The sequence below is a fragment of the Carya illinoinensis genome, chromosome 6, assembly GCF_018687715.1.
Source record: "Carya illinoinensis cultivar Pawnee chromosome 6, C.illinoinensisPawnee_v1, whole genome shotgun sequence".
NCBI classification, from domain to species: domain Eukaryota; kingdom Viridiplantae; phylum Streptophyta; class Magnoliopsida; order Fagales; family Juglandaceae; genus Carya; species Carya illinoinensis.
This window is the reverse complement of record NC_056757.1, coordinates 34,652,724-34,678,038: the sequence shown is the minus strand read 5'-3', so window position 1 is coordinate 34,678,038 and position 25,315 is coordinate 34,652,724. Positions and strand designations below refer to the sequence as shown.

Here is a 25,315-nt window from a genome sequence, read left to right as displayed (position 1 = left end):
GTGCAGGAGGCCGAATACCCATGTCTAACATCCGGCATGAACTTTCTCTTCTTCGTTTTATCAAACAGCTCTTGGGCTTTTTCTACAATTCTTAACTTGGTTAGAGTATCGATCAATCTACTATAGTCTGACACTTCCAACTTCAATCCAAACTTCTCCATCTTTTGAAACCCCTCTATGGCTTCCTTAGCCTTCCTCGCTCTTGCATATCTCCGTGCAATCAATGCGAATGTATCTACTCAATAACCCTTTATGTTTCATGTCACTCACCAAATCCCATATCAACTTGACTGTTTGATCTTGCCTAGAGCCTCAATCAAAGCATTGTAGCTTTCTGTACTGTACTTAAACCGTTTTTGCTTCTAAGCCCAACGGAAGAAATACAATGCAAGAGCACTCGCTTTGCTCAGCTTCTTTAAAACTTCCACAACCAACAGCGGCGATAATTGAGCCGTCCATAATAGAACTGAGGGAGGCCTCGATAGAGGAACTAGAGCTTTGCGATGGCATTCTACAAATTCATGGAACATAAGCTAGTAAAGAAAAGAGCTTTACCCCCACGAAGATCTTACGGCCTCTTACAGCCTCTTGAAGATGATCCACACAAAGATCTATGACCCATGAAAATACCCACACAGATCCACTTCAAGACTTGAAGATCTCGGTGCCGAGTACGAGCTCGAGTAGAAAATGACACCACAAAGCTTTTGTGAGCATGAAGACCCAAGCTTCAAACTAGCGCACTACGACGCCACGAAGTTTCTATGATATCGAAGACCACTTGCAAGCTTTGGACTAGAGAACTACGAAGTTTTTGTGAGATCGAAGACTACCTATGGCCAGAGCACCACGAAGCCACGAAACTTATGCAAGCAAGAAGATGAGGTTGCAGAACAGAGCACCAAGAAGCGGGAATCAGCTCGGTTTTATTTTTCACTCTGTTTTTGCTTTTATTTTGTTTTGTTTTTTAAATTAAAATAGCAGCCGATGACGTCACGATTCCGCAGTGACTGTATGGGACGACTGTATGTAGCAGTTCTGCCGAAGATGGCAATGAGAAGCAAACGGAAGAACAAAACCCATTAAAATCATCATATTTCTAGGCATTATGCGTAAATTACTGCCTCAAATATGAACAATACATTGTGCTCGACCTTGAAAATTCATCTAATTGTATAAAAAGTAGATTTAACAACGAATCAATTAAGTGATCAAAGTAAGATACAAAGAATTCCGACAATTAATTACGAAGTGAAACTAAGATTATTCACACATATATAACACAGCGTTGGGCGACTTTGTGAACTCAAAGCGCGCTACAAGTGAGTTGTTTATCATGGACCCAACCATGCACGTATTGAGAGTAATAAATCAACCATCACTCCAGGTAGCATCATCATCATCCCCATCATCACTCCCAATAGCCAATTTTCTCGACTGTGAGTTTCACGGCAGTAGAATGAAAATCAAGGAAAAGTGAGTGAAGTATGACAATAGAAAACCTGGGGAATATCATTTGCTATCTCCAAAATTGCGGTGACTTTAACACTTGTAATGGGTCCTGGTGTATAAGGAGAGGGAGAGAGTCAAGGGAGAGAGAAAGAGAGAGGAGGGAGGAGATTGAAAGCTTCGTGGCCTCGGGCTTGAGCCACAGAGAGAGGGGGGGAGGGAGGCTTGAGAAGAAAGACGGACTGAGGAAAAGGCGAGGAGAGAGCTTCGTATGAGATCAACTACACTTGTTTTTATCGTAATTATTTTAAAGAGTATAGGTGTCCACTTCTTATTGAATGATGTAAATATGAGATTCACAGTATCCCGTTCGAAGATGTGTGTATTGTTTTTTTCCTTCTGGATCTTACATTCATGTTTCATCGGAAAAAAAAAGGGGGAAAAAATGGGCCCAAAACAATCCTTTTGATGGATAGGATGAGCCGAAACGAAAGCCCAAAATAAGAAAAAACAAAAACAAAAATAAAAATGAAAAAAGGAAAGAACTCGGAAGAAAACCCTTATTCACTACTCCCTCTCAATTGGAATTTATTCAAACCTTCGATTTATTAAGAAATTAAATCGAGGTTGCTCGACGATGATGTCGACACAGTTTCTGACGGCGTCGACAGCGCCGCCGCCGTATCCGAAATTTCAGCGTAGTGTCGGACTCCGATTTCGTACTCTTACCCGTGTCTTCCCGTCTGGGAGTGGGACTGTGAAGTGTCTGCACCGCCACCCTCGGCTTACATGGCGAGCCCGTGCAACAGAGGGTACTGCACAAATTACTTACAAAGTTCATCTCTTTTCTTTCTGTTGCGTACTTGCTGGCCCCGAACTGATACTTAACGTCCCCTATTTCGATTAAATTATTTATTTACTATTCTGAGTTCGTGTATGCTTCAAAGTTTCCTTCTTAGCAGAAGTTCCTCTATCTCTCTCTCTCTCTCGTAATGGTATTACTGATGTGCTTATGGTATTGATACAATGTCAGAGAGGGTCGAAGTGAGACCTTTTGCAAGCATTTCTTCTTCGAGAAATCAAGAAACATCTTCTGTTGGCGTTAATCCGCAGCCATCAGCACCGCCCTCGTCGTCATATGTGTAATTATACTGTGCACCTCATTTTCTTTATTTTTCCCTACTTTTTACTATCCTCAACTGAATTTAACGTATACTTGTATTTATATCTCAACGTTGCAGGCGTTCATCTAGTTTTTTGATCTGTTTTCCCTGCTTATGATTTTCATATCTTTTTTGATCTTATACTGTGTTCTAGGGGGTCGCCTCTGTTTTGGATCGGAGTTGGTGTTGGTCTCTCGGCACTGTTTTCATGGGTGCGAACTAGAACTGTAGCCCCTTTTTAATTAAATATCTTAGCCTTTTATCGATATGGTTTTCCACTTTTCCTTTACTGCACATTCTAAAAATCTTACTAAATGACAGGTTGCTACGTACTTAAAGGTGAGTGTTTCTCTCCTCTAAGGTATGAGCCTCCTTCTTTTTTGAATTTTATTTTTCAGGTAGGTCGGCACTTAAATGGTTTTGCTGTCATGAGCATGACATTTGAAGGAAACCATCTGTCATCGAAGGGGCCATTTTAGGGAATGCTTATTGTTTCATTACTGTTCTATTATCATTATTTTCTCTATATAGTTGTTTCATAGTTTTTAGGGAAGTTTGTATCATTTCAAGAAAGCATAAAATGGAACTCTCAAATTTGAGAATAAAAACTGCCTTATAACCTTTATTTTGGGCTGACTTAGAGGATGTATTTGCAGGATCACTCGCATAATCTTGTGTCAATTATGGCTGTAGAATATGGAAATGGTAGGATATTATTTAAAATGGAAAACTAAGACATTAGAATTTAGGGTGGAGAACAGTTACATTGTCAAATCCCCCTAAATTGGAATTTAGATCTCAAAAGGCATAAATTGATTGCACCTGATCACCAATCAGTGCTCCGTTTCCCACCCTTTTAAAATTTTTGTTGTTTTCTGCTTTGCTTGTTTGGGATTCTCTGATCTTTGTATTCTTTCTACGTATGTTTTACTGATGTCTACTCCCTTCATACTTGTTAGCATGTTTTGCTCGTGAATATTATCATTGTACTTATAAAAAAACCCAAAAATTGTGCTAATATTTCTGGGAGACAGATCTACATCGGTTGCTAATTATTCATAAATGTTTTCCCTTATTTTTTTTTTAGTAAAAGCAATGTTTTTAAAAATGTTTCTTATATTCATTTTATTTTTTTATTCTGCAAACATATACTGGATACTCTTAATCACATGTTTGGAAAATGTTGAGCCTTTGGTGGGGACTTAGATTTTTTGGTTGCTTTGATGAGTTATAGAATGGAAATAAATGTCAAGGATAAACATGTGATGGGTTTATGGTAGGGATGTTGACCTACTTTCTTAATGATGCCTCTTTTTTTTTAAGAAAAACTAAGGATGCATATGGAAACACTGAAAAATATATTGGGTTCAGGTTTAGTGATAGGGTAATAAGATGAGTATTTTTTAAGGCCCAAAACAGTTGAGAAAAGAAATTGGAGCTGATTTTACTACAGACAGTAACTCAGCAACCAAATTAATCTGTTTTTTGTTTTTTATTTGGGTTTGGATGATGATAGGTGGTGGCTTGTGTTAATGTTTTTATCTGATTTTACTACAGAGAATAGGAAGATGTGGCATGAAACATGGTTATTGTAGGCATCATCTGGGGTTGGCATGTCATCACACCTCAAAAAAGAGTAGCATCAATAAACCATGAGCATTAATTGCTACAAAATTCTTGTAAAACTATGTCACATCAATGTATTTAGGTGTTTCTTTTGTATACTTCCTGTGTACATGGGCTTTGCCTATTGCATTCGATGAATAAGATTTTTACTTAAAAAAAAAAAAAACCTATGTCACATCAATACTTATAGAAAGTCAAACGTAAGTCTAATGTGATGTCAACTTGTTACAATACCAGCTATTACAATCCATTTTTATATTTGGTATGTCTTAAGCCGTGGTGTATTGCCGAAATGGGATTTGATATTGAAGCCTTGACTGATAAGTCAAACTGAATGTAAAAGATATCTTGCCTGATACGTATCATTCTCTGCTTTGAGAGACCTTAATGACTTGTTATTGAAGAACAATATGCAGTACACCCCTTTCTCGATGAACAATATGCAGTACACCCCTTTCTCAATCTTCTTTTAGGTAAGCATGCGAATAATCAATCTTTGACATATCTCCGACATTATAAAAATGGTGTGCAAACGGGTCCACTGCAATGGATATCCATTGGAACATTCTTTTACCATGCCAAGCTCCTCTATACTCTATGCCGAACTTTTTACTGAATAAATTATTTAGCGTATTAATGTAGAGTTACTGTTTCAGCTAAGAATGATACAGAGTCAACATGGCGGAGCCATTGTCCAGTCTAGAATGAAAACAAAAATAATGCCAACGCAGAATGTTTGATTCATTGTGGAACAAACACATATATGTATACATTTGCTGACTATCTTGAAACCATGTAGCAAGAAAAAGAAATTGCTAGCACATTAGATTATGAATTAGGACTTCAACACCTGGACCTTAGCACCTGAATCATGTACTTCAATATTCCCAATTCACACATGTGCACACAAGTAGCAAGTAAATCTTGACCTTGTTCATCTTATGGTGTTTTGGAGAGGGGGAGGTTTTGTGATGGTGTGGTCTGCATGCGTGTGCGCATGTGGTACTTATGCATACATCTGCAGGAGATTGGATTTAATATCAGCTATATGAGGATTACAATGTCTTGCAAACCCTAGCACCATTACACTTGGATATGGACTTCAACCCTACAGTTGCGATTAGATTTTGACCTTTACAAAAAATGCTTGCCCACAGTGCATTTATAGTTATTATATATCACAAATTTAGCAGATATCAGGTATCTTGTTTTCTTGTGTCTATTTCTATTAGTTGTGAGCTTTTTGTACCATTGTATCATCTCTTCTTCTGGCAACGTAGCTTCAGATATTTGATGGCAGTTACAGAATTCCACCTGCACTCTTTCCACATATTGCCTAATCTTTATAAAATATATGCTTATTCTTTTAGAAATATGCAATGCAACAAGCTTTCAAGACATTGATGGGACAGATGAATTCTCAAAATAACCAATTCAACAATGCATCTTTTTCATCGGGATCACCGTTTCCATTTCCTATGCCTTCGACGCCAGGGTTTTCAACCTCACCTACTCCAGCCACATCTAAACCTGCTGTTACAGTAGATGTGCCTGCAACGAATGTAGATGCTGCACCAGCGACTGTTGTCAAAGAGGAAACAGAAGTGAAAGAGGAATCAAAGAAACTTGGTAAATAAAGTTATTAGCCATAATTTCCAATTCCATAAAAGAATGTATTTCTGCTTCATGATTTTCACAACATGGGGCATGTATCTCTTATAGGTTAAATATAATTTGTGCAAGCCTTTTTAAGATGTTGGTTCTGTTAGATATATAATTCTTCTTTATTTTATTCTACCTTTATGTTTAAATTGAAATTTTTTTATCTCCTGTGTACTTGGCTTCGCCTATTTTCAATCTTATTTTCTGATTAAAAAAATGTTTATAAGGAAATTACTGAGTAAAATTTTTATATTTGAAATATTTTGAGTAGATTCCTCCATAATTTAGAATTTCTTACAGATCTATAAAATGTGTCTTACTCTTAGGAAGATGTTAAAAAATCCTCTAAATCTATATTTGGTACTTTAACTCATTGAACATCTTCAAACATCAAAATGTTGAGCCGTGCTTTTGTAGTGACTGATGTCCTATCTGATTTCAGAATTTGAAAAATTGTTGTAAATAGTGGTAGTTCTATGCTTGCTGAAATAACAGGATGAGCTCCTTAAGTCTGAAATCCCATACACATACTGGGGCTATTTGAGATAATAGATGAGAAAACAAATATACCTGCCGTTTGTATCAGTGCCCAGCAAAAAAAAAAAAAAAAAAACGCTTTTAAAACTGCTTGGAGTATGCTGAGCCATTGTCAGCTCACTAGTACAGCAGAGTTGAGATTTATAATGAAACTATACAACTTATATTTCGAATTTTACCTTTTGCTTGCCCTTTCCCTGTTCTAATATATTTCTTTTTACTTATAAAATAAAAAATAAAAAATTTTACCTTTTGCCACCTCTGGCTGTGCTCTCTTGTTGATTGAAAGAAACCATGCTCTAGTTTCAGTTAAGGTATAACAGTAACTCCCAAGATGAATTTCTCGTTCTATACCAATCACAAGGTTTCCAAAACAGATGGTGATTGCTTGTGTTCAAGATATCCTAATTGATTATTATGGAGTCTGTCAGACCTTATTTTCTTTTATACAGTAGAATCCACGACAACATAAGTGATATGTTGTCAGACAATATAATTAATAGCAACAACAACTGCAAAATATGTTTTACATATGTATGTGGTCAGTGTTTTAATAGTTCGACTTTGAATGTGGAATGGATCTTGAGCTTTTCCATATATTCTCCAAATCTTGGTCGCTTGTTTCCTTCACCACTGGCACAGGTTACTCTTCTGCTGCTTCTTTTTTAATGGATGGCAAATATATATATTTTTTTACTTTCCCTCTCTATAGACATGATATAGTCTATGCCTTATAGAGGCACATGAAGACATCCTTGTCAATGCCTTGTGCATGTCTTTCCTTTGAGAAAGAACATAATTTTTTTCAGACTCACATACACACAGAGTGCATTTCAATCAAGACATGTCAATTTGCTGTATGTTTGGATACTTACAAGCTTTCTTTAAGTTTGCCCTATTAGAATTATAATGTAACTTGTCCCGACAGCTTTTGTAGATGTTTCTCCTGAAGAAGCTGAGCAAAAAAGTCCTTATGAAAGCTTTACAGATGTTACTGGAACAAGTTCATCCAAGGACACTCAGACTGCTGAGATGGTAAGTTTTTTCTGTTGAGCTTTTGGACAAGGCTGTGGTGGTTTGAATTACGTTTTAAGTTTAACTATATGAGCATGTCAGAAGGTTTCAGAAAATGGAGCTGCTTCGAAGCCCATGGATGGTTCCCAATGGTTGAAATCTACTGGTACCTCTCCTGGTTCTGAGGGCTCCCCATCTTCTCGTAAGTAAACATTTGTATTGTCATTATTACCACTTTGATGGCAACCCAACCATTTTCAGTTCCTTATCATATGCTTTGTCTCCTTGGTTTATTATTTGGTTTCGGTTAACATCTGATAACAAGTGTAATTTCTTAAATCTATATCCAGCCCCTGTTTTACTTATAATATGTAGATGAGTTCGTACTTATCGAAAAAAACAAAGTGTAGATGAGTTCATCAGCTTCTATAAACTACATTCTTAGTTCAAGAGCCCTCTCTTGTCCTGATGGATGGTTGCTCTAGATTAAAGTATCTCGCGTCAGGAATTGCCCAAGCCATCATCAAGGAATCGATTCAATTTGTTAAGAGTTCAATAAGAAATTTGCTCACAAGTTGTGCTGCATAGTATTATTATATTTGAAAGTATTTCTATTAGTTTTAGAATGTAATATCTTAAGCATTGGAGTTATTAGAAGCACCATTTGATTTGAGATACTTGGTGGCGATTGAAAATGTGTAACAACCCAATATATAGGAACCTGAAAAATTATGCATCATTTTATCTTGAAAATTAATCTTCACATTCATGGTTCAAATATTTGACTGTTTGGCATCTCTCTCTCTCTCTCTCTCTCTCTCTCTCCTCGTTTTAATCGGTAGACAGTTTTGGCATCTCTTGAACCATTAGATGAGTTTCCAGTGGCTTTTCTATTTTGATTTCAATTCCATTGGTGCAACATGTGATTTCTGAATGCCATTTGCCTTCCTTTGTGTTAGCAAAAGCTGGGATTTTGACAATCCGGATTTATTACAATTGGGGATTTTAAAGGATATTCTCGGTTAAAATTTTATTTATGAAGTTACTTATCAAAAATTTTTATTTATGAAGTGATTAATTATATATAAAAAAAATCATTTATGAAATTTTACAAATCACACTTGTCATATATCTCACCTTCGTCAACCACCAATAGCAGCATGCTGCCAATGCCACAACCATTGCAGCCACCATATTTATTCTTGGCTCTTATCACTGCTACTACAAATAGCTTTATTGCCACCCCACCATGTTGCCATCATTATCACCATGTCACAACTATGGCTATTTTGCAAGTACTTACTAGTTACTACCAAGAACTGGATGTGCTGTACTAGCACCATTTAATCATCATTGCTTTCATCGACACTCTCACAAAGGCATCACAGCCATCACCTTTTTTGCGGCAGCAAATATATTAATTCAGGCAGTGAGACTTGCAAATAAAAGGATCATGTTTATAGGATTTTGAAATCCAGACATTGTGGAGATCTTTTGGTAATTTCAAGTTTTTCATTTAATACTATTAGGATAAACAGCCAATTCAAGCTCTGTTAGCTATTTGGCCATAAAAAATGGATAGGGATGGCACTTCCAAATTGTATACTGGCAATAGAATTGGTTGTTCGCTTACGCTTTTTCAAGTGCATGTTGGTGTTGTTATTAGGATTGCAATGTCCCAAGAGGGCCCTTATTATCATCTCTCTCCCAGATTGGGCTTGAACTTTGCTAGCCTTTTCTTGTCTCATTTTGCCTTATGCCATCCAAAGTTCATATGCGTTGCATATTCTCGAGTCCAATCCCTCTTTCGTGCTTTGAGGTAATTTTTTATCAAAAAAAAAAAAAATAGAAATGTAGGACACAGAGGTTGTGGTTGTTGACAATTTTAAGTAATAGAAATAAGTAGTCAAAAAAGACAAGAAATAGAGCAACAGGAGACATTCTTTAGCTCCACTTATTAAGCACAAAACTTTCCACTGGGAAAGAAATCTCAATGAGAAAAGCGTGAAAATAGATTGTTCATTGTCTATGATCATTTCAAGTAGTTGTCCTTTTTCCCGTTACATTTTTTTGGGTGATGTGGAACCTGAACAAAGTAGGTCCCTTTGGACCATCACTGGAGAGTTAACCCCAGATATGCAACCACACCTATCAAAATCGTGTATTATATAATTCAAGAGTGTGGATTCAAGTCCAAGATATTGGGTTCTGCAGTTTATCCCAAGCCTGCCCTTTGACTACTAGGTTGCACACTAACGAGTTTTTCCCATTACTTATGGAAATGTATCCACATGCTATTGCTTTTCGTGGTGATTTGATGTGTGTTAACAGATGTGTGATCTGCAAGGGCACATGTTTGTTTGTATGTTTTCTTGCTGTAGCCAAATTAATGCTGTGAATGCATGTCTCATTGCCTGTCAGACCCAATGTTGTCCTGGACCACACATCTTTGCCACATTACTCTCAATTTTGGTGTTTCTTAAGATTTAGTCAGACATGCTAAACATTTCTTGTTTATATTTGTATAGGAAAACCTATCTTATCGGTGGAAGCTTTGGAGAAAATGATGGAAGATCCAACAGTGCAAAAGATTGTCTATCCGTAATATGGGTTCTTTGTCAATTTAACATTTTATGCTTTCCAATTATTATATTTATTTATCTTACATCGTTGCTGCTACTTTTCATCTTTGTTGGGCGTAGCTTTTTGTATATTTTCTATGCATTAGGATTGTGTCCCATTGTATATGTTAATCATTTCTTCTTCTTGTATATACTAAATAATTTGTACTATTTAGCATAGATATAGGGGGAATAACTAGGCTACATTTATATTTCACAAGTATTATAATGTTTGTAGTTTTCGTGGACTTGGGTTTGTAATGGTTATCCGAATGGCATGCTTGCTACAGTCCTAAGGTGCAAACTGCAAATATGTACCTTTTCAACCTTCTAGTTATTTGAGATGGCCGGCTCTCTGGCAGTGTACCATGGTCATATGCTTTACTTACTACTATGCCAAGGTGTGCTGGCTTAATACCGCAATGCATTGAATGCGAAATAGTTGGGTTTCCCATCCCTTCTGGGACATCTTATTTATTCTTTTCATCTAATTCTTTCTCTTTGCACGAAATATGTCATTGATCTTGTTTCATTGTTATCACATTGGTTTGACTAAACCTCTCTTGACAAAAGTTAGAATTGTTAGAATAAATAATTTTCTTACGTGGAAGTTAGTAACATTTTATGCTATGGCTCTATCATCTACCCGTATTATTGGTTTTTGAACTTACAGGACTTGATTCTCTTTATATTATCTGCAGTCATTTACCTGAGGAGTTGAGGAATCCTGAAACCTTCAAATGTAAGTATATTAGATATTCCCAAGCAGGAATAAATAAATCAATAGTGTCACTTTCTTACCTTTCTCCACCCCTTCCCCCTCCTTTTCCTTTTGTGAAAGTGGCATGAAGTGATTCTGGAATAACATATATAAATAATTAGGATATACATAAAAGGATTTCCAAGTTTAGCATCTTAGAAATTGGTTGTGGCAATAAAAGATTAGAGCCTGAATTTGTTGGCATAACTGATGTCTATATCTTTGTTCAAGTGTTTCCGCATCATTATCATCCTTGTGTCATTGAATATCTGATCTCTTTTTGTACATTTCCATTTTCTTTTTGGTGGAATGTATTATTTGCATGCTTTACATAGCGTGGGCTTGAAATAATTTTGTTGCAGTCCAATCAAGAGCTCACGAGTCTAGTTGTTTTATGCAAATTTTTTCCGAGTCATTAATTATTGACAACTCCTGTGCATTTTGTGCAATAGGGATGCTACAAAATCCACAATACCGGCAACAACTTGAGGAGATGATGTAAGACATTTTTTTTTTTAATTTCTAATTTTTTTTAACCTTGTATACTTTTTATCTTGTTGTGAGACTGCTGCTCAGATATGCATTGATTTTCTGAAGAAGCGCTCTCGACATGCTGTAGTATCTATACTACTGTTGTGTATGAAATATGCCTTAGTAATTAAAATTGTGATTTTGTTATATTTATTGCTGATTTATTGTTGAGTTTTCCCCTTTTGTCCCCACAGGCTGCAGATCTCTGTTTTTTTGTTAGAATCTGATAACCTAAAATCTTGGCCAATTTGTGATGGTTCTTAAATTCTTTTTCATTCTTGGTACTGTTAACAGAAACAACATGATGGGTGAAAACGGCGAGTGGGACAAGGGATTGATGGATTCTTTTAAAGATTTCAATCTTAACAGCCCTGAGGTTAAGCAGCAGTTTGGTAGGTTTGAATTGAACTACTCTCTGCTTTATTTTTCAATGTTCCATACATTTGGGTAATCATGGATGCCCTGTTCATTTTAAATTTAGAGCAAATTTGAGTCAAATAGTGGTTCTATTATTGAGTTTTTATCCTCTGGCTCCTTTTTTTTTTTTTTTTTTTTTTGCTGTAATTGATAATGTACCTGAACCTAGCAATGGATTGTTCAGTTCCATGCAGAATATGTCAAATCTTTCGGTGTTCTTTGTTTTGGTAAGTAATAAGATATTTTATTGATGTAAAGATAGGCATAGCCCAGGTACACTGGAAGTATACATGTGAATACACCTATTTAGGAACTAGAGACTGATTCAAGGAAATTATGGAAGCGGAGACCATTCAACTCTAGAGCGATGGCCCACAAAAATGAAGTCTTCCAAAAAAACCTCCTAAACCCTTCCAAAGAGCGTTCATGATCCTCAAAAAGTTTATCGTTTCTTTCACTCCAAATACACCAAAGAATACATAGAGGAGTCATCTTCCACACGGCTGCAATATGCGGTGTCCCCGTGATTCCTCTCCAGCTAGCTAGTAGTTCCATCACCCTTCCTGGCATGACCCATGCTATACCCACAGAACACACATTCTGTGGTGTTCTTTGTTGACTACATAAATGACGGAAATTTCCATTTGAGATCTATTAGTATTTAATTACTTAGATTTTTCCCCTCAAAGTTGCAAACCTCTGTCCTTATATCCACTTTACTTGGGTTATTTTGTCTTTTCATTCTTATTTTAAAGTGTGCAATTTAGCTTCTATTCCCACTGTGTTTAATCCTGAAATGAACCGCATGTATCATTTACAATCATATGGATGATATCTTGGGAATCCAAAGGCATTTGAGACTAATGACAAGAATGATTAAATTCCACTGTGTTCAATCCTGAAATGATCTGTTTGTATCATTTAAAATTATATTGCTAATATTTTTTTTTTTTGATAAGTAAATGAAGTTTATTAATAGAGATAAACATTAGCCCAAGTACACAAGATGGTATACAAGAGGTAAGACCTATCTAGGTCGAGGTGGTAGAAACAAGAAATTCATGAAAATTTAGGCCATTAAAATCTAAAGCTATGGCCCATAGAAATAAAGTATGGAAAAACAATGAATGAAGTTCCTCTAGTGACCGCTCCTTGTTTTCGAAGGTCCGATCATTACACTCTTGCCAAATACACCACATAATGCAGATCAGGATCATCTTCCACAACGCCTTGACTTGAGGGACACCTCTCGGGAGTGTCCAACTAGCCAGTAGCTCAATCACCGTGGCCGGCATTACGAAAGATAACTCAACTCGGCTGAACACTTCAACCCACAAGACTCTAGCTGTTTCACAATGTAACAAGAGATTGATATCTTGGGAATCCGAATGCATTTGAGACTAATGACAAGAATGACTAAATTATGAGTATGATTGCTGACGTTTGTGTTCTCCCTTAGCTGATAGGCTATTGAATGTTTTTTTACATAATCTAGATGGTTGTATCTGGTGCAACTCTGAGTAGCCCTATTGATGGATCTAAGCTCGATCAAATCTGATCCCATTTTTCACTTATGATAACATGATTGTGATCCCCATGGATCTATCTGTTAGCTAACAAGGTCCTGATATGCCAACTTTTTATGGATTTTGACTGTTCAATGTAGAATTACAACATAGTATATAGATCTATATTGTTAAAACATGGCTACAGTACTGGATATGGATAGGCTAATCTGGATTAATATGATTTGGCTTTATTTTACATTTGGCAGATCAAATTGGGCTTTCACCTGAAGAAACTCTTGCAAAAATTATGGGCGACCCTGAACTTAGATTGGCATTTCAAAACCCAAGAATTCAAGCAGCAATCATGGATGTATGTCCTACTCTGAAGCACTTATTTATGCTCTAATACCAAATATCTTAACATTACATTGCTTTTCCAGTGTTCACAAAACCCACTTAGCATTGCGAAATATCAAAATGACAAGGAGGTATGGCCAACCTTTCTCTACATGATTTATAATGTCCTTTGTTAGCTGAACTTTATGCTGAATATATTTTTCTCGGTCCAGGATTTGTCTTTATTTCTTACAACTAATAATAAACTTATATGTATCACATTGTTTTTTCCTTTTTGATTCTAGGTCATGGATCTTTTCAATAAAATATCGCAACTCTTCCCCGGCATGTCAGGTCCACCTTGATTTTGTTCATTCATCCTGAGTTGCTATTTACTGGAATAAACATGTTCATAATCTGTCCTTGATGAGTAATGCGGTAAGAACAAAATCCAAAGCTTCCATTACTGAACATGCACTATTGCTCATGGCTGCAAACTGAGATGCTTCATCTCCTGCTCAAAACTGTGACGGCCAGTCCTCATAGACTGAGTTGACCTGAGAGTTCCCTCACCTCAGCCCATGATTAAGAATATGTACAAGTTTTCTTTTTTCTTATTTTTCCTTCCAATGTACAAGTTTTCGTAATGGCTTTTCTGCGATGTTTTGACAGATAGTTAATTTTTCTCGTTGTTGCACTTAAAAGAATATAATTGCACTCATAGCTTCATGTCTCTTGATGGTATCCTTATTGTACTGCACTTGGGGTTGGCCTCTCTCTCTCTCTCTCTCTCTCTCTCTCACACACACACACACACACACACACGAAACCAAGTTTTGTTATGAGTAATGCAATATACAAGTTTCGTGCTAAGTCTCTTGATAAAAAAAAGGGACATCATCACAACAACAAAAAATGATTTCTTTGGAATGGGTCTCACTGTTTTCAAAGGGCTTGTGCGGAACTTGTACAAATAATTTTCCTCGGAATTGGCCATTTCGGATCCATTTCAGACATACTTATCATCATACTTAGATCCTCTTGAGGAGCATGAATTTCAATTATGGCTTAATCCTTCTGAAAACAAGTCTTACCCAAGCACACGAAAATAAATGGAATGTGTCGGAATTTTCAATTATGGCTTAGTATATGTCATTTGGAGAGAAGGCAATGAGAGGCACACATCAACAAAACAGCATTCCTTTTAGTCCATAATTAAAATGGTTCATGTTCTCATTTGTTCTTAAAAATAAAAAAAATTAAAACAAAACAAATTAAATCAAAAGACGATAAAGTAGAAATTGATTAGACTTGTGAAGAGTGTTACTAAGAAATGAATCCGCATATTCTGATGATCCAGAAGGATCGAAATTTATTTGATTTTTTTTGTAAGTTTGTTTACATCTGATATCTGTGGAATTTACTCATCTTCATCATTTTAAATTATACAATTTATATATTTTGAAATTATTTTTTATTTTTTATTTTTATTAAAATAATAAAATTATTTTATTTATCATCTATATACAATATATTTATTATAGAAAAAATAAAATAACAAATTATTATACAAATTAGTGGGGTGTTGTGTTTGGGGTTTTGGGGGAGTTGTGCTGTCCTATTCTCCAATAATCAGCAGTTGCGTCTTCTAGTCGGTTTCCATCACCTGTCCTTTTCGAATAGGCGCATTCATTTTGCCCTTTCTTTCTCCCAATTATATGGTGTATTTTTATTTTTTATTTTTTATTTTTAAAAAAAGGTGAAAATTTTCTTTTGAATTTCTACATTATTGAAAAATAGATTTTATAATTATAAAAAATATTTGAATCATATAATTTATAAGGAAGATAAATAGAGTGTGTTGAATTAAGTAGGACTTAAATTGTTCAAAAGGATCTTCTAATTAATGAATTAATTCATTGTTCAATAGAAGCATAAATTTTAAGATGTTTATTTGGATCCCATATGATATCAAATATATATTTTTTAATTTAAAAGAAATCAAATTAATTTTGATTGGCCGTTGAGTTAAGTTGACATAAAAATTTAAAATTAATATTAAAATTTAATTTATTAAAATTATTATTATTTTAAAATTTAAAAAAATTAAAATTTTATTAAATTTTATATTAAAATTTTTAAAAATTAAATACAATTAGTTAAGATCGATGGGAAGCGTTACGTAACAAACTGGCCATTAATCATTAAGTCAAAAAAATAAAAATAACTATCGAAATTCCCGTCCGTGACTTCAGCATTTATAGTCAACAAAATAGGGCGGCTGGACTTGTGTTGTATACCCAACGCAAGCCCTTTTGACTTTTCAGTCAGCTTTCTTTTTCTTTTTTTAATTAATTCATTTCTGAGCCAATATACGTCTTTTTTTTTTTTTTTTTTCAATTTTAAAACTTTTTAACATTTTTAAAAACTTGTCATAATTTTATTATTAAATATCATTCATATATATAATTTTTATTTTTATTTAATTATTATCTAAACACAAATTATAATACAATTTTTATAAATTTTAAAATAAAATACAAAAATCATTATAACTTTTATAAATCTTAAAATAAAAATTGTCTCTGAATTATTTTTAATTTATAATTCAAATAGCTCAATTCATAGAAGAAAATTTTTATTCATCATCTCATAAATCACACATCATATATATATATTTTTCTTGTTAAATATGTAATATATAAATGATGAGTAGAAAAATTTAACTAATAAGAAAAATAAAACTAAAATTTTTTTAAAAAAAGTGATTAATAATATTATATTTAATTATAAAGTGTGTAAGTATCGTATAATTATTTAAAAAAAAAATAAAATTTATTATGAACTAAATAAATTTTTAATGTAAATTTTATATTTATTTATTTTTTTAAAAATAATTATAAAATATCTATACTCAAAAGCGATATACAGTACATAAAGAATAATAAATAACAAATCTCTTATTTTATTTTAAGATGCCCCAAACGTACAGATTAGCCTCGGACCTTAAATTCCCCAAAAAAAAAAAAAAAAAACAAAGCAGAATATCATGATCCGTACAAACGACAGGGAGGGGCGGCGCCACGAGCAAACTCGGGAACCCCAACACAGCGTGGATTCTTAATAAAATATTTGAAATAATATTTGTGGGCTCCGCCGTCACAACTCCCGGCCTCGACCACTAGTTTCTCTGCGCCACGACCACGTGAGAATAAATCCAAGTACGGGTATGAAAAGACGAGACAACCCTCTCTCACCATTAATAAGCATTCTCCCTGACGTGTGACCAATTCCGCCATTTGCATTCGCTGACAAAAATGCACGGACAAAACCGATGACAGTTGTGCGTCCACTTCGTACAAGGTTGTTTTTGGTATTTCACACTACCTGACGAAAGAAGCTGCTTTGCTGCCCTGACCCCACATCTTTTTAATAGGGCAGCCCTAAGTTCACTTCACTTTTGGGCCTTTTGCTTCATTTGGTGTCTATCACTTAACTCCTCCTCGCTTACTCACGTTGTTGCGAGTCTGCTTCGCCCTGGTTCTGCTTCTTCTTCTTCTTCTTTCTGTGTCTTTCAGCCTCTGTATGTCTCCGGCTACTTCTTAGGATCGCCGGCTTTTCAGAGATTTTCTGTAAGGTGTATTTTCTAATTAGTCCTCTCTCACTCTCTCTCTCTGTCTGTCTGCTTAGTTTCTGCTCTATATTAGTTTTACTCAAATATTTTATTTATCGGAGTTTTCATTAGTTATGCTCCGGTTTTGAAAAGTACTTTTTTTTTTTTTTAATTTAATTGCGAGACTTACTTATTTATTTATTTATAGTTTTTTACCCTTTTTGTTCTCCTGTTCTTTTATTTTCACTGCATGGGTTGAGATTGTTAAAGCTTATGGTTCTGGATTTTCTTTGCATCTCCTCTAATTTGCAGAAATTTGTTCAATCTTCTATTTTTGATTAATGAGTATTTTTTATTTTTTATTGAGTTTTTTTTTTTTTTTTTTTGGGTCGGAGTAAGTTATTTGGGTGATTAAATTCTCAACTGAACATATAACATCTCTGATCTGGTTGTGTTTCGACACGGTTCATGGAAATATATGTGTTTTTTATAGGACTAGATTTTCTCTCCTGTGGTTTTCAATTCTTGTGTTTTGTGTTCCTAAATAGATCTCAAATGTTCGTGTTTGATTAGTCACAAATTTCTATTTTTTTGTCCTTTAGATTGATAAATGAAATAGTTTTAGTTAATATGTAATCCTTATGCATGCTACGAGTTACGTCTGCTAATGATATTCTTAAAAAAAATAGAAAAATTGATTCTAATATATCAAATGCCGGATTACCCAGAAAAAAAATCTTATATACCATATTGTGGACGGGAAGACTTCTCTCTCTCTCTCTCTCTCTCTCTCTCTCTCTCTCTCTCTCTCTCTCTCTCTCTCTCTCTCTATATATATATATATATAAAAGAAGTTAATTAAATGGTCTAATTTCGCTTCATAGTTAATAATTGCATGTGAAAGTGATTTTAATTTTTCTTTTTCATGTGGTCTAATTTCACAGAGAACAACCATAGATTTGCTCTTTGAGCTTTTAGTCTATGTGCCACGATCTTGAATTTGATAACGAATGGAAGAGTAGGAAACTGAAAAGGTTGATTCCAGTCTTCAGGAACTACAATCATCTACTGTTATGTGCTCATGCTAGTCGGTAGAACAATTAGCAATCAGGAGGAAGAATTAGCACTTGCTGCATTCTCTGTAAACGAAATGGATGTGGCTTTTTTCCCTTTAAGTTAGTGAAGGTCAGTATTCTTTGACTACTGCTGTACTCTGCCTACCGTTGTAATTTCTTCTTTTAATAGTTCAAAATTTCAAATAATAATGACTCAATATATTTTCATACATCTTTAGGGTTTTTGCCATTTCCTTTTTTCGAAGGAAACTTTAGGTTCCTTTTAATGAAATTGTGCACTATGAAAATCTTCATGTCTAACACATCTGCTCCTTTTATTTTTAATCAAATAATAATTTTATTGATGGTATAAAGTAGGCATAACCCAGGTACGCCGGATCCACTCTTCTTTTTGGTACTAATAATTTAATCAAGTATATAAAGTGGTGCTGCTCAATTTTTTTTTTGATAAGTAAACAAAGTATATTAATTAAAGAATAGGCAAAGCCATGTTCAATACAAAGAATGCCCTAACTGCGTAGGAACAATAGAAACAAGGAAATCATGAAAATCTTGGCCATAAAAATTTACGGCAATGGCCGAAGTACAAAGAGTTCTAAAAATAAAAAGCTTTTAGTTCCTCCATCGATCTCTCTATCCTCAAACGTCCGTTCATTGCACTCCTGCCACACACACCACATGATGCAAATAGGAATCATCTTCCATACAGCCTTGATCTGTTGATTGCCTCTTAAATCTGTCCAGCTGCTCAATTTACTGTCTGTTTACCTCATTTGGCTCAGCTTGACTGTGTGAAAGGTTATCTTTAGCTAGTTCTCTACTACTTGTATTACGGCTAGTGATATATTTTATTAGTGATGATATCTATGTAATAAGTTACTCATTTTATTACTTGCATTTATCTCCCCTCCATAATTACATCTGGATGATGGTGCAAATAGTTTCACTTCCTATTAGTTTCTAGATCTTATGGAATTTTGTTAATCTATATAGATGGGTGTTTCCTATTGGATATTTCCTGTGTGTTGTGCCCTTTTACACTTCAAATAAAATTTACCTTATAGAATAATTGATATACTTTCCCATCTCCTTAAATATCAACCCCCCTCCTTCTCTCCCATTGACTAAAAGGATGGCAAGCTGTCAAATTGGTGCTTATCGTGACTAATAAGCCTACTTCCATACTGCATAATAATATTATTGTAATAATATATAAAAGTGTTTGTGTTCTTTGTGCCTTGCATATTTTTATTTTTATAGTTATCACAAAAATTATCCTTGAATGAGGGTGCCATGCTTCTACATCTCATGGTTTTGAATCGATAGTAAATTGAGATCGAGTTTTGGCAGATTTGCTCAATCAGCTAAGCTGTTTGTTGAATAGAATGAATGCAATGCTACCTAGTTAGGTGTTATTTTTGTATACTTCCTCTTGGGGCCATGCTTTTGAGTCTTCTTAATAAAGTCTTGGATTACGTATCAAAAAAAGAGAATGAATGCGGTGCTTCACTTGCCTATTCAAATCAATAATTACACCAGTTATCCCTCACACATATGTATGGATGGAGTTGCCATGTTGATTTTTCTGAAACGTTTGCGTCTCCCTACCATTGACACTGTCTTGTATGCTGTAGTACGCTTTTGAGGGTTCTTTTAGTATAAGCATTGGGCGTGTAGAGCATTTTGCTTAATGATTTTAGATGAACAAAATTGCTGAATCCAATTGTTGTTGATTTGCATCTTTGAGAATAATAGTTCCCTTCTAATTGATTGATTGACTATGTTGAATACACTCTTTTTTCTTCTTCTTTGTCAGGGTTAATGAAGCTATTTGATTTTTCAGCAAGGAGCACAGGAAGCTCCGGAGATCTCTGCATATCCTTATTAACCATTCTTATTAAAGGGTTCTATCCAAGAAACGTTATCAGATACTATATAACGTTCTTTCACCAAAATATTCTGTGCTGTTAGTGCTGACGTATCTTAAAGATGGACAGATTAGACACATCTGGCTTTGTTAGTGGGGGAATTTGCTTATTAGAATATTTTTCTATTTTTTCATTTAGTTCTGGTATATAAAACTACTATTAGTATGTTGTAAAAAGTGTTATTCTAGTTGGGATATTTGGAGCTATAGTGCACACTGTCAGGAGAATGGATCTGAACAAGAAGGGGGTACTGTTATCTTATGATAAAGCAGTAAAAAGAAATGACACCTTCGGAGATATTACTTTAAGCTTGAATTGCCTTGGCTATGGAGGTAGCAACACAGCTAGATATGGGTGTAATCAAAGTAATTCTGGAGTGAATTGTCCCAATGCTTCTGATGACAACTGCCAGTTGGTCCTTGGGTTGGGCCCAACACCAAGTGCATGCCTTGATAATTATCACAATGCTGGCTGCAAGAAGAACAAAGGATTTGCTACCACGATGCCTCAGGGGTTGTCATCTGAGGGTGACTCAATCCTACAGCTCAGTCTTTCTGGAGGTGGTAATGAGTCTTTGAGTGTGCTTGATATCTCTGTTTCAACAGAGACTGATATTAATACCTTCTCTTTCCCAAACCAAGTATCTGCTGAAGATGATCATCTTCCAGTTCCTGTTATTGACGAGGGTTCTACCACTGCAAAGAAATCAGGTGGCTATATGACATCACTTCTTTTGGGTCCAAGAAGGGACCGTGCCCTTGTTTCGATGCAAACACAAGAAGTTCTAGAGCTTGGGACTAGACCCCAGCCAAGCCATGAATCATCCTCTACAACAGAGTTCTCAATCGAGTACTCAATTGGCACTATATCTGAGCAAGTAACTACTGGAGCATCTTCAGACCACCAAACCAGCAATTCTAAGAAATGCAAATTTTTGGGCTGCACAAAAGGAGCACGAGGGGCATCTGGTCTTTGTATTGGTCATGGTGGCGGACAGAGGTGCCAAAAGCGTGGGTGCAACAAGGGTGCTGAGAGCCGAACTGCCTATTGTAAGGCACATGGTGGAGGTAAGAGATGCCAATACCTGGGTTGCACTAAAAGTGCTGAGGGGAAGACAGATTACTGCATAGCGCATGGTGGTGGCAGAAGATGCGGGTACTCAGGTGGGTGCAACAAGGCTGCACGAGGCAAGTCAGGCCTTTGTATTAGACATGGAGGGGGTAAGAGGTGTAAGGTGGAAGGCTGCTCTCGGAGTGCTGAAGGACAGGCTAGTTTGTGCATCTCTCATGGGGGTGGACGCCGTTGCGAATTCCAAGGATGTACAAAGGGTGCACAGGGGAGCACCATGTTTTGCAAGGCACATGGTGGTGGAAAGCGTTGCATATTTGCTGGGTGCACCAAAGGTGCTGAAGGGAGCACACCGCTGTGCAAGGGACATGGTGGGGGAAAGCGCTGCCTCTTTGATGGTGGTGGGATTTGCCCAAAGAGTGTACATGGAGGCACAAACTTTTGCGTTGCCCATGGTGGTGGAAAGAGATGTGCAGTGCCTGACTGCACAAAGAGTGCACGTGGCCGCACAGATTGTTGTGTTAGGCATGGAGGAGGAAAGCGGTGCAAGTTTGAAAACTGTGGGAAGAGTGCCCAAGGGCGCACCGATTTCTGCAAGGCTCATGGCGGGGGAAAGCGATGTAGTTGGTCAGAGGGCAAATGTGAGAAATTTGCGAGGGGTAAGAATGGTCTTTGTGCCACTCACAGTAACATGGCTCAAGAGTGGGAGATGAACAGGGGAGGCTTGATTGCGCCACAACTCTTTCATGGCATTGTATCTGGTGCTTCAACTGCAGGGAGCGGTAAAATTGTAAACAGTAGTTCTTCCTCCAGAGCCAGTGCTGTACCCACCGGGGTTGAATTGCTCGAAAGGCCAGGAAAAAGACAACATCTCATGCCCCCACTGGTATTGGTTCCTCTATCAATGAAGTCCTCGTCATCTAATTCAAGTCTCTTGAGTGCTGAGAAGACAGAGGGAGGGAGGGATGCCTATGGAATTGGTGTTAGCAGTGGCGACGGGAGCAGAAGCTTGGAGTTTATGGTTCCGGAGGGGAGAGTCCGTGGCGGGGGACTCCTGTCATTGTTTGGTGGAAATTTGAAGAATGCAATTGATGGGATCTGAAGTTGATCCCTCAACTTGCAGAGTTTATTTCACTTCATGTTGTGAATTAGGGACTTCTTAGTGGTTAACTGTGTATAAGGTTTGGTGCTTACTTGCTCAAAGACTAATTATGTATCTTTTGTTATTTTGTTAATTTTAATATTATGGGCAATTTTATTGTATTTGGAGATTATGTAATAATTGGCAAAGCCTTCGTTTCTTGGGCATGAAACAGACCTTTACCCCTGTTCTCTCAGATAGCAGCTCCTACTACAATTCTTCTATAAATGACAAGTCTTTAAATCAAATAACATCGTCTGTCAATAAAAAGAGAATAATACGTAGAAGAGATTGAATATCGCAGTCCTCCAGGGGAGAAGCTATTTCCAATTGGAATCTCTCTCTTTCTTCTCATCGGAAGGTCTCCCAAGAAGAGCGTTCAAAGTACTGGCTCGCTTCTTTTTTTTCTTTTTCGTTTTATTTTTCAAGGTTTATTTTTCCATTCGAATATCCTTTCGATTCTCTGCTCTTTAAAATTCCGACTTTGGTGAATTTTTAATCTGTCGCGTGCATTTTAATTCTGTAAGAAACAAGAAGAGCAGAGAAAAACTCGTCCAAAGCTTTGAATTTCTGTCGGCTCTGTTCAAAATGTTTTTTTATTTTTTATTTTTCTAATTGTCTTTTCCTCTGTAGATCATCTCTCTCTCTCTCTCCCTCTCTCATTTTAAATTAAGGATTTTCTAATTTTTCATTTTTCTTTCGTTTAATTCATTAGAATTTCTGTTGCAAGAACGCCGTTACGCCAGTAATTACATGATCGTCTTCCCTTTGGTTTGTGTATTACAATGACATCCAAGAATATACTTTAGCGGGAAATTCATGAGTTTCAAAACATAGTTTGTAAATAGAATAGTACAAATTAATACCTAAATTGTTAGTGAGAAATAAAAGAGTTCAAGATTGGCATAATTCAGAGGCAAATTCATAGAATCTTGGCGATGGAATTTCAGGAAAGCTCAACATCCAATGGAAGGCCTTCTTCACAGTAACAGCGGCAATTCGAAGATCCCTCGATTCAATGGCGGCCTGAACGGCGGGGTTCTGATGCCGATGCAGATGGACAACCAGTCGCTATTCGGAAAGGGCCGCCACTCCTACATCCACCACCACCAGCAGTCCAAGAGCCCAACCCTAGCGGGTTCCTACAACGAGAACCTCGATCTCGGAGACTCACCGCTCGTTCGGTATTTCCGCACCGGGTCTCCAGATTCATATAAGCGCCCGCCGCTCTTGTCGGTGGAGAACTTGGAGATGGCGAGGTCACCAAGCATTTTCTCCACGCCGGTGAAAGTGGAGGAGGAGGTGCTGGTCATGGATGGAATTTTGGTCGCCTCGTTACCTCCGGGTGGAAGGTACGCGAGGTCGGCGACGGATTCCGGGGACTCTACAACGTCATCTTCCTCCTCGTCCGGTGGGAAGAGTCTGTACAAGACCGAGATTTGCCGCTCCTGGGAAGATTCAGGTAGCTGCCGCTACGGCTCCAAATGTCAGGTCAGCTCCCGCCGCTACTCCGTCCCTTATATTTGTCCGCGTAAATATAATTGGAGGATTAAGATTTTCTCACCATGAAAATCAAAGCAGTCGTCACCTTTGATTAATCTAAATCAAGGAAGATGATAACGAAATTGTGTGCAGATAAACATCATAAAAGGTCTAGTCGAAATTGTGTACGGAGTCTTCGCAGAAGAGTTGTCAAGTTCTTTGATTCACTTGCAAGTTGCAACTTTATGAACAAGGCGCTGACCATGCTGGTCCTTTATATCTTGACGCAGACATGACTGTTTTGGAATTGATAGATGTGCAACTTTTTTGCAGTTTGCACATGGAAAAGAAGAGCTACGTCCAACTCGATTCCCTGCCAAGAACAAATCTGAGGTGAACGAACAGTCAGAAAATAAACGATTACCGTATCTAATCACCTTTTTGTGTAATTTAATCACCTTGTAGATAGGACTCGGGCCATTGCATATTATCACTTCTGATTTGTGTAGGCACAGATGTACAAGTCAAGCAGTGGCACTGGATCGGGCACGTACGGGGCAAAGAGTCGCTATGTTCATCCAGTCGTGGCAGCGGCAGGAACTGTAGCAGCAGCGGCAGGAACAATGCCAACCCGAACACGCTCGCCCGCCAAAGCTGAAACAGCCTCACCCCGCAAACCTGAAGACAAGAAAAAGAAGCCCAAAACCACCATCACCAGGAACAACTGGTCTCCCCAAGATGATGGCATTGAGACTGTATTGCCTCATTCTTCATCTAAAAAGCCTCCATCAAGGACAGATGTTGATACCCATATTGATTCTATTCTCTATGGTCCTACTCCAAGAAAGAGACTGGCAGTGTTTGCCGACATTCGCTCGGAGCGGTGATCTCATTTTGCTCAGGAGAAACCTGCATTCTGCAGCAAAAGGTACATAATACACAATAAGCAGTACATCCTGCAATGGCAGTAACTGGGATTAGATATTCATAATCGTCCTTGTAGAGTGCGTATGACAGTTTCGATAGTACTTCCTTACTAACAATTACAGCATATACATACAGATTGACTTGAGTAGAATACTCATAAATGCAGTTTGTCCCTCAAATTTTCTGTGCTTTTTGCTCTTTCTATCGTTATTATCCATAGCAGTTTGAGTTGGGTTACCAATACCTCTGCATTTGGGTGAAAATGGTTACTACGGCAGCATGCCCACCAGCTACATGGTGGGCTGTCAGTTGGATGAAGAATCTCCACTCCATTTTTGTACTAGTAGTAAGTAAGCCGGAGAATCGAAGGGTCGGCCCATTTGCATTTAACGTGATCAAAGCAATCAATTTTATCATTGAATTATGATTGAGCGATCAGTTCAATTAGTCGACAGC

At 36.7% G+C, this 25,315-nt stretch overlaps 3 protein-coding genes and 1 long non-coding RNA gene across 10 annotated transcripts; 3 read left to right on the top strand and 1 right to left on the bottom strand.

Annotated features, from left to right (window-relative positions):
* The first annotated feature begins 1,981 nt into the window (after window positions 1-1,981).
* LOC122313281 (protein TIC 40, chloroplastic-like) lies at window positions 1,982-14,384 on the top strand. 4 transcript variants are annotated; one of them, XM_043128134.1, is made up of 14 exons: window positions 1,982-2,261; window positions 2,483-2,591; window positions 2,767-2,824; window positions 2,934-2,951; window positions 5,609-5,867; window positions 7,375-7,472; window positions 7,554-7,653; window positions 9,980-10,052; window positions 10,774-10,814; window positions 11,285-11,330; window positions 11,658-11,755; window positions 13,555-13,658; window positions 13,729-13,776; window positions 13,930-14,384. In XM_043128134.1, the coding sequence occupies exons 1-14, from the start codon at window positions 2,087-2,089 to the stop codon at window positions 13,987-13,989; spliced, it is 1,287 nt and encodes a 428-aa protein (XP_042984068.1). In that variant the 5' UTR covers window positions 1,982-2,086; the 3' UTR covers window positions 13,990-14,384. The 4 variants fall into 4 exon arrangements, with proteins under 4 accessions (XP_042984068.1, XP_042984069.1, XP_042984066.1 ...); XM_043128135.1 differs by having other exon boundaries at window positions 1,983-2,261; window positions 7,557-7,653; XM_043128132.1 differs by having other exon boundaries at window positions 1,983-2,261; window positions 7,366-7,472.
* Window positions 14,385-17,082: 2,698 nt separating this feature from the next.
* On the top strand, window positions 17,083-22,572 carry LOC122313114. 3 transcript variants are annotated; one of them, XM_043127850.1, is made up of 3 exons: window positions 17,083-17,261; window positions 18,283-18,422; window positions 20,130-22,572. In XM_043127850.1, exon 3 carries the CDS (start codon window positions 20,468-20,470, stop codon window positions 22,409-22,411), a length of 1,944 nt encoding a protein of 647 aa, XP_042983784.1. In that variant the 5' UTR covers window positions 17,083-17,261; window positions 18,283-18,422; window positions 20,130-20,467; the 3' UTR covers window positions 22,412-22,572. The 3 variants fall into 3 exon arrangements, with proteins under 3 accessions (XP_042983784.1, XP_042983783.1, XP_042983785.1); XM_043127849.1 differs by having other exon boundaries at window positions 18,182-18,422; XM_043127851.1 differs by lacking the exon at window positions 18,283-18,422.
* A 682-nt stretch (window positions 22,573-23,254) lies between these two features.
* LOC122313117 lies at window positions 23,255-24,533 on the bottom strand. The gene is made up of 2 exons (XR_006243292.1): window positions 24,391-24,533; window positions 23,255-24,305 (listed from the first exon to the last, which is right to left on the bottom strand). It is a non-coding gene; the product is annotated as an uncharacterized LOC122313117 (long non-coding RNA).
* LOC122313116 lies at window positions 23,417-25,049 on the top strand. 2 transcript variants are annotated; one of them, XM_043127853.1, is made up of 3 exons: window positions 23,417-23,941; window positions 24,266-24,325; window positions 24,448-25,049. In XM_043127853.1, the coding sequence occupies exons 1-3, from the start codon at window positions 23,417-23,419 to the stop codon at window positions 24,817-24,819; spliced, it is 957 nt and encodes a 318-aa protein (XP_042983787.1). In that variant the 3' UTR covers window positions 24,820-25,049. The 2 variants fall into 2 exon arrangements, with proteins under 2 accessions (XP_042983787.1, XP_042983786.1); XM_043127852.1 differs by having other exon boundaries at window positions 24,442-25,049.
* Window positions 25,050-25,315: the final 266 nt, after the last annotated feature.

Excerpts from the sequence above, each read along its gene's own strand:
- LOC122313281 (XM_043128132.1), top strand. The coding sequence starts at position 2,087 with ATGATGTCGACACAGTTTCTGACGGCGTCGACAGCGCCGCCGCCGTAT. Across the intron at positions 5,868-7,365 it reads AGAGGAATCAAAGAAACTTG|CTTTTGTAGATGTTTCTCCT; the intron begins GTAAATAAAGTT and ends TTGTCCCGACAG. Across the intron at positions 7,654-9,979 it reads TGAGGGCTCCCCATCTTCTC|GAAAACCTATCTTATCGGTG; the intron begins GTAAGTAAACAT and ends ATATTTGTATAG.
- LOC122313114 (XM_043127851.1), top strand. The coding sequence starts at position 20,468 with ATGGATCTGAACAAGAAGGGGGTACTGTTATCTTATGATAAAGCAGTA.
- LOC122313116 (XM_043127852.1), top strand. The coding sequence starts at position 23,417 with ATGGAAGGCCTTCTTCACAGTAACAGCGGCAATTCGAAGATCCCTCGA. Across the intron at positions 23,942-24,265 it reads GCTACGGCTCCAAATGTCAG|TTTGCACATGGAAAAGAAGA; the intron begins GTCAGCTCCCGC and ends ACTTTTTTGCAG. Across the intron at positions 24,326-24,441 it reads CTGCCAAGAACAAATCTGAG|GCACAGATGTACAAGTCAAG; the intron begins GTGAACGAACAG and ends TGATTTGTGTAG.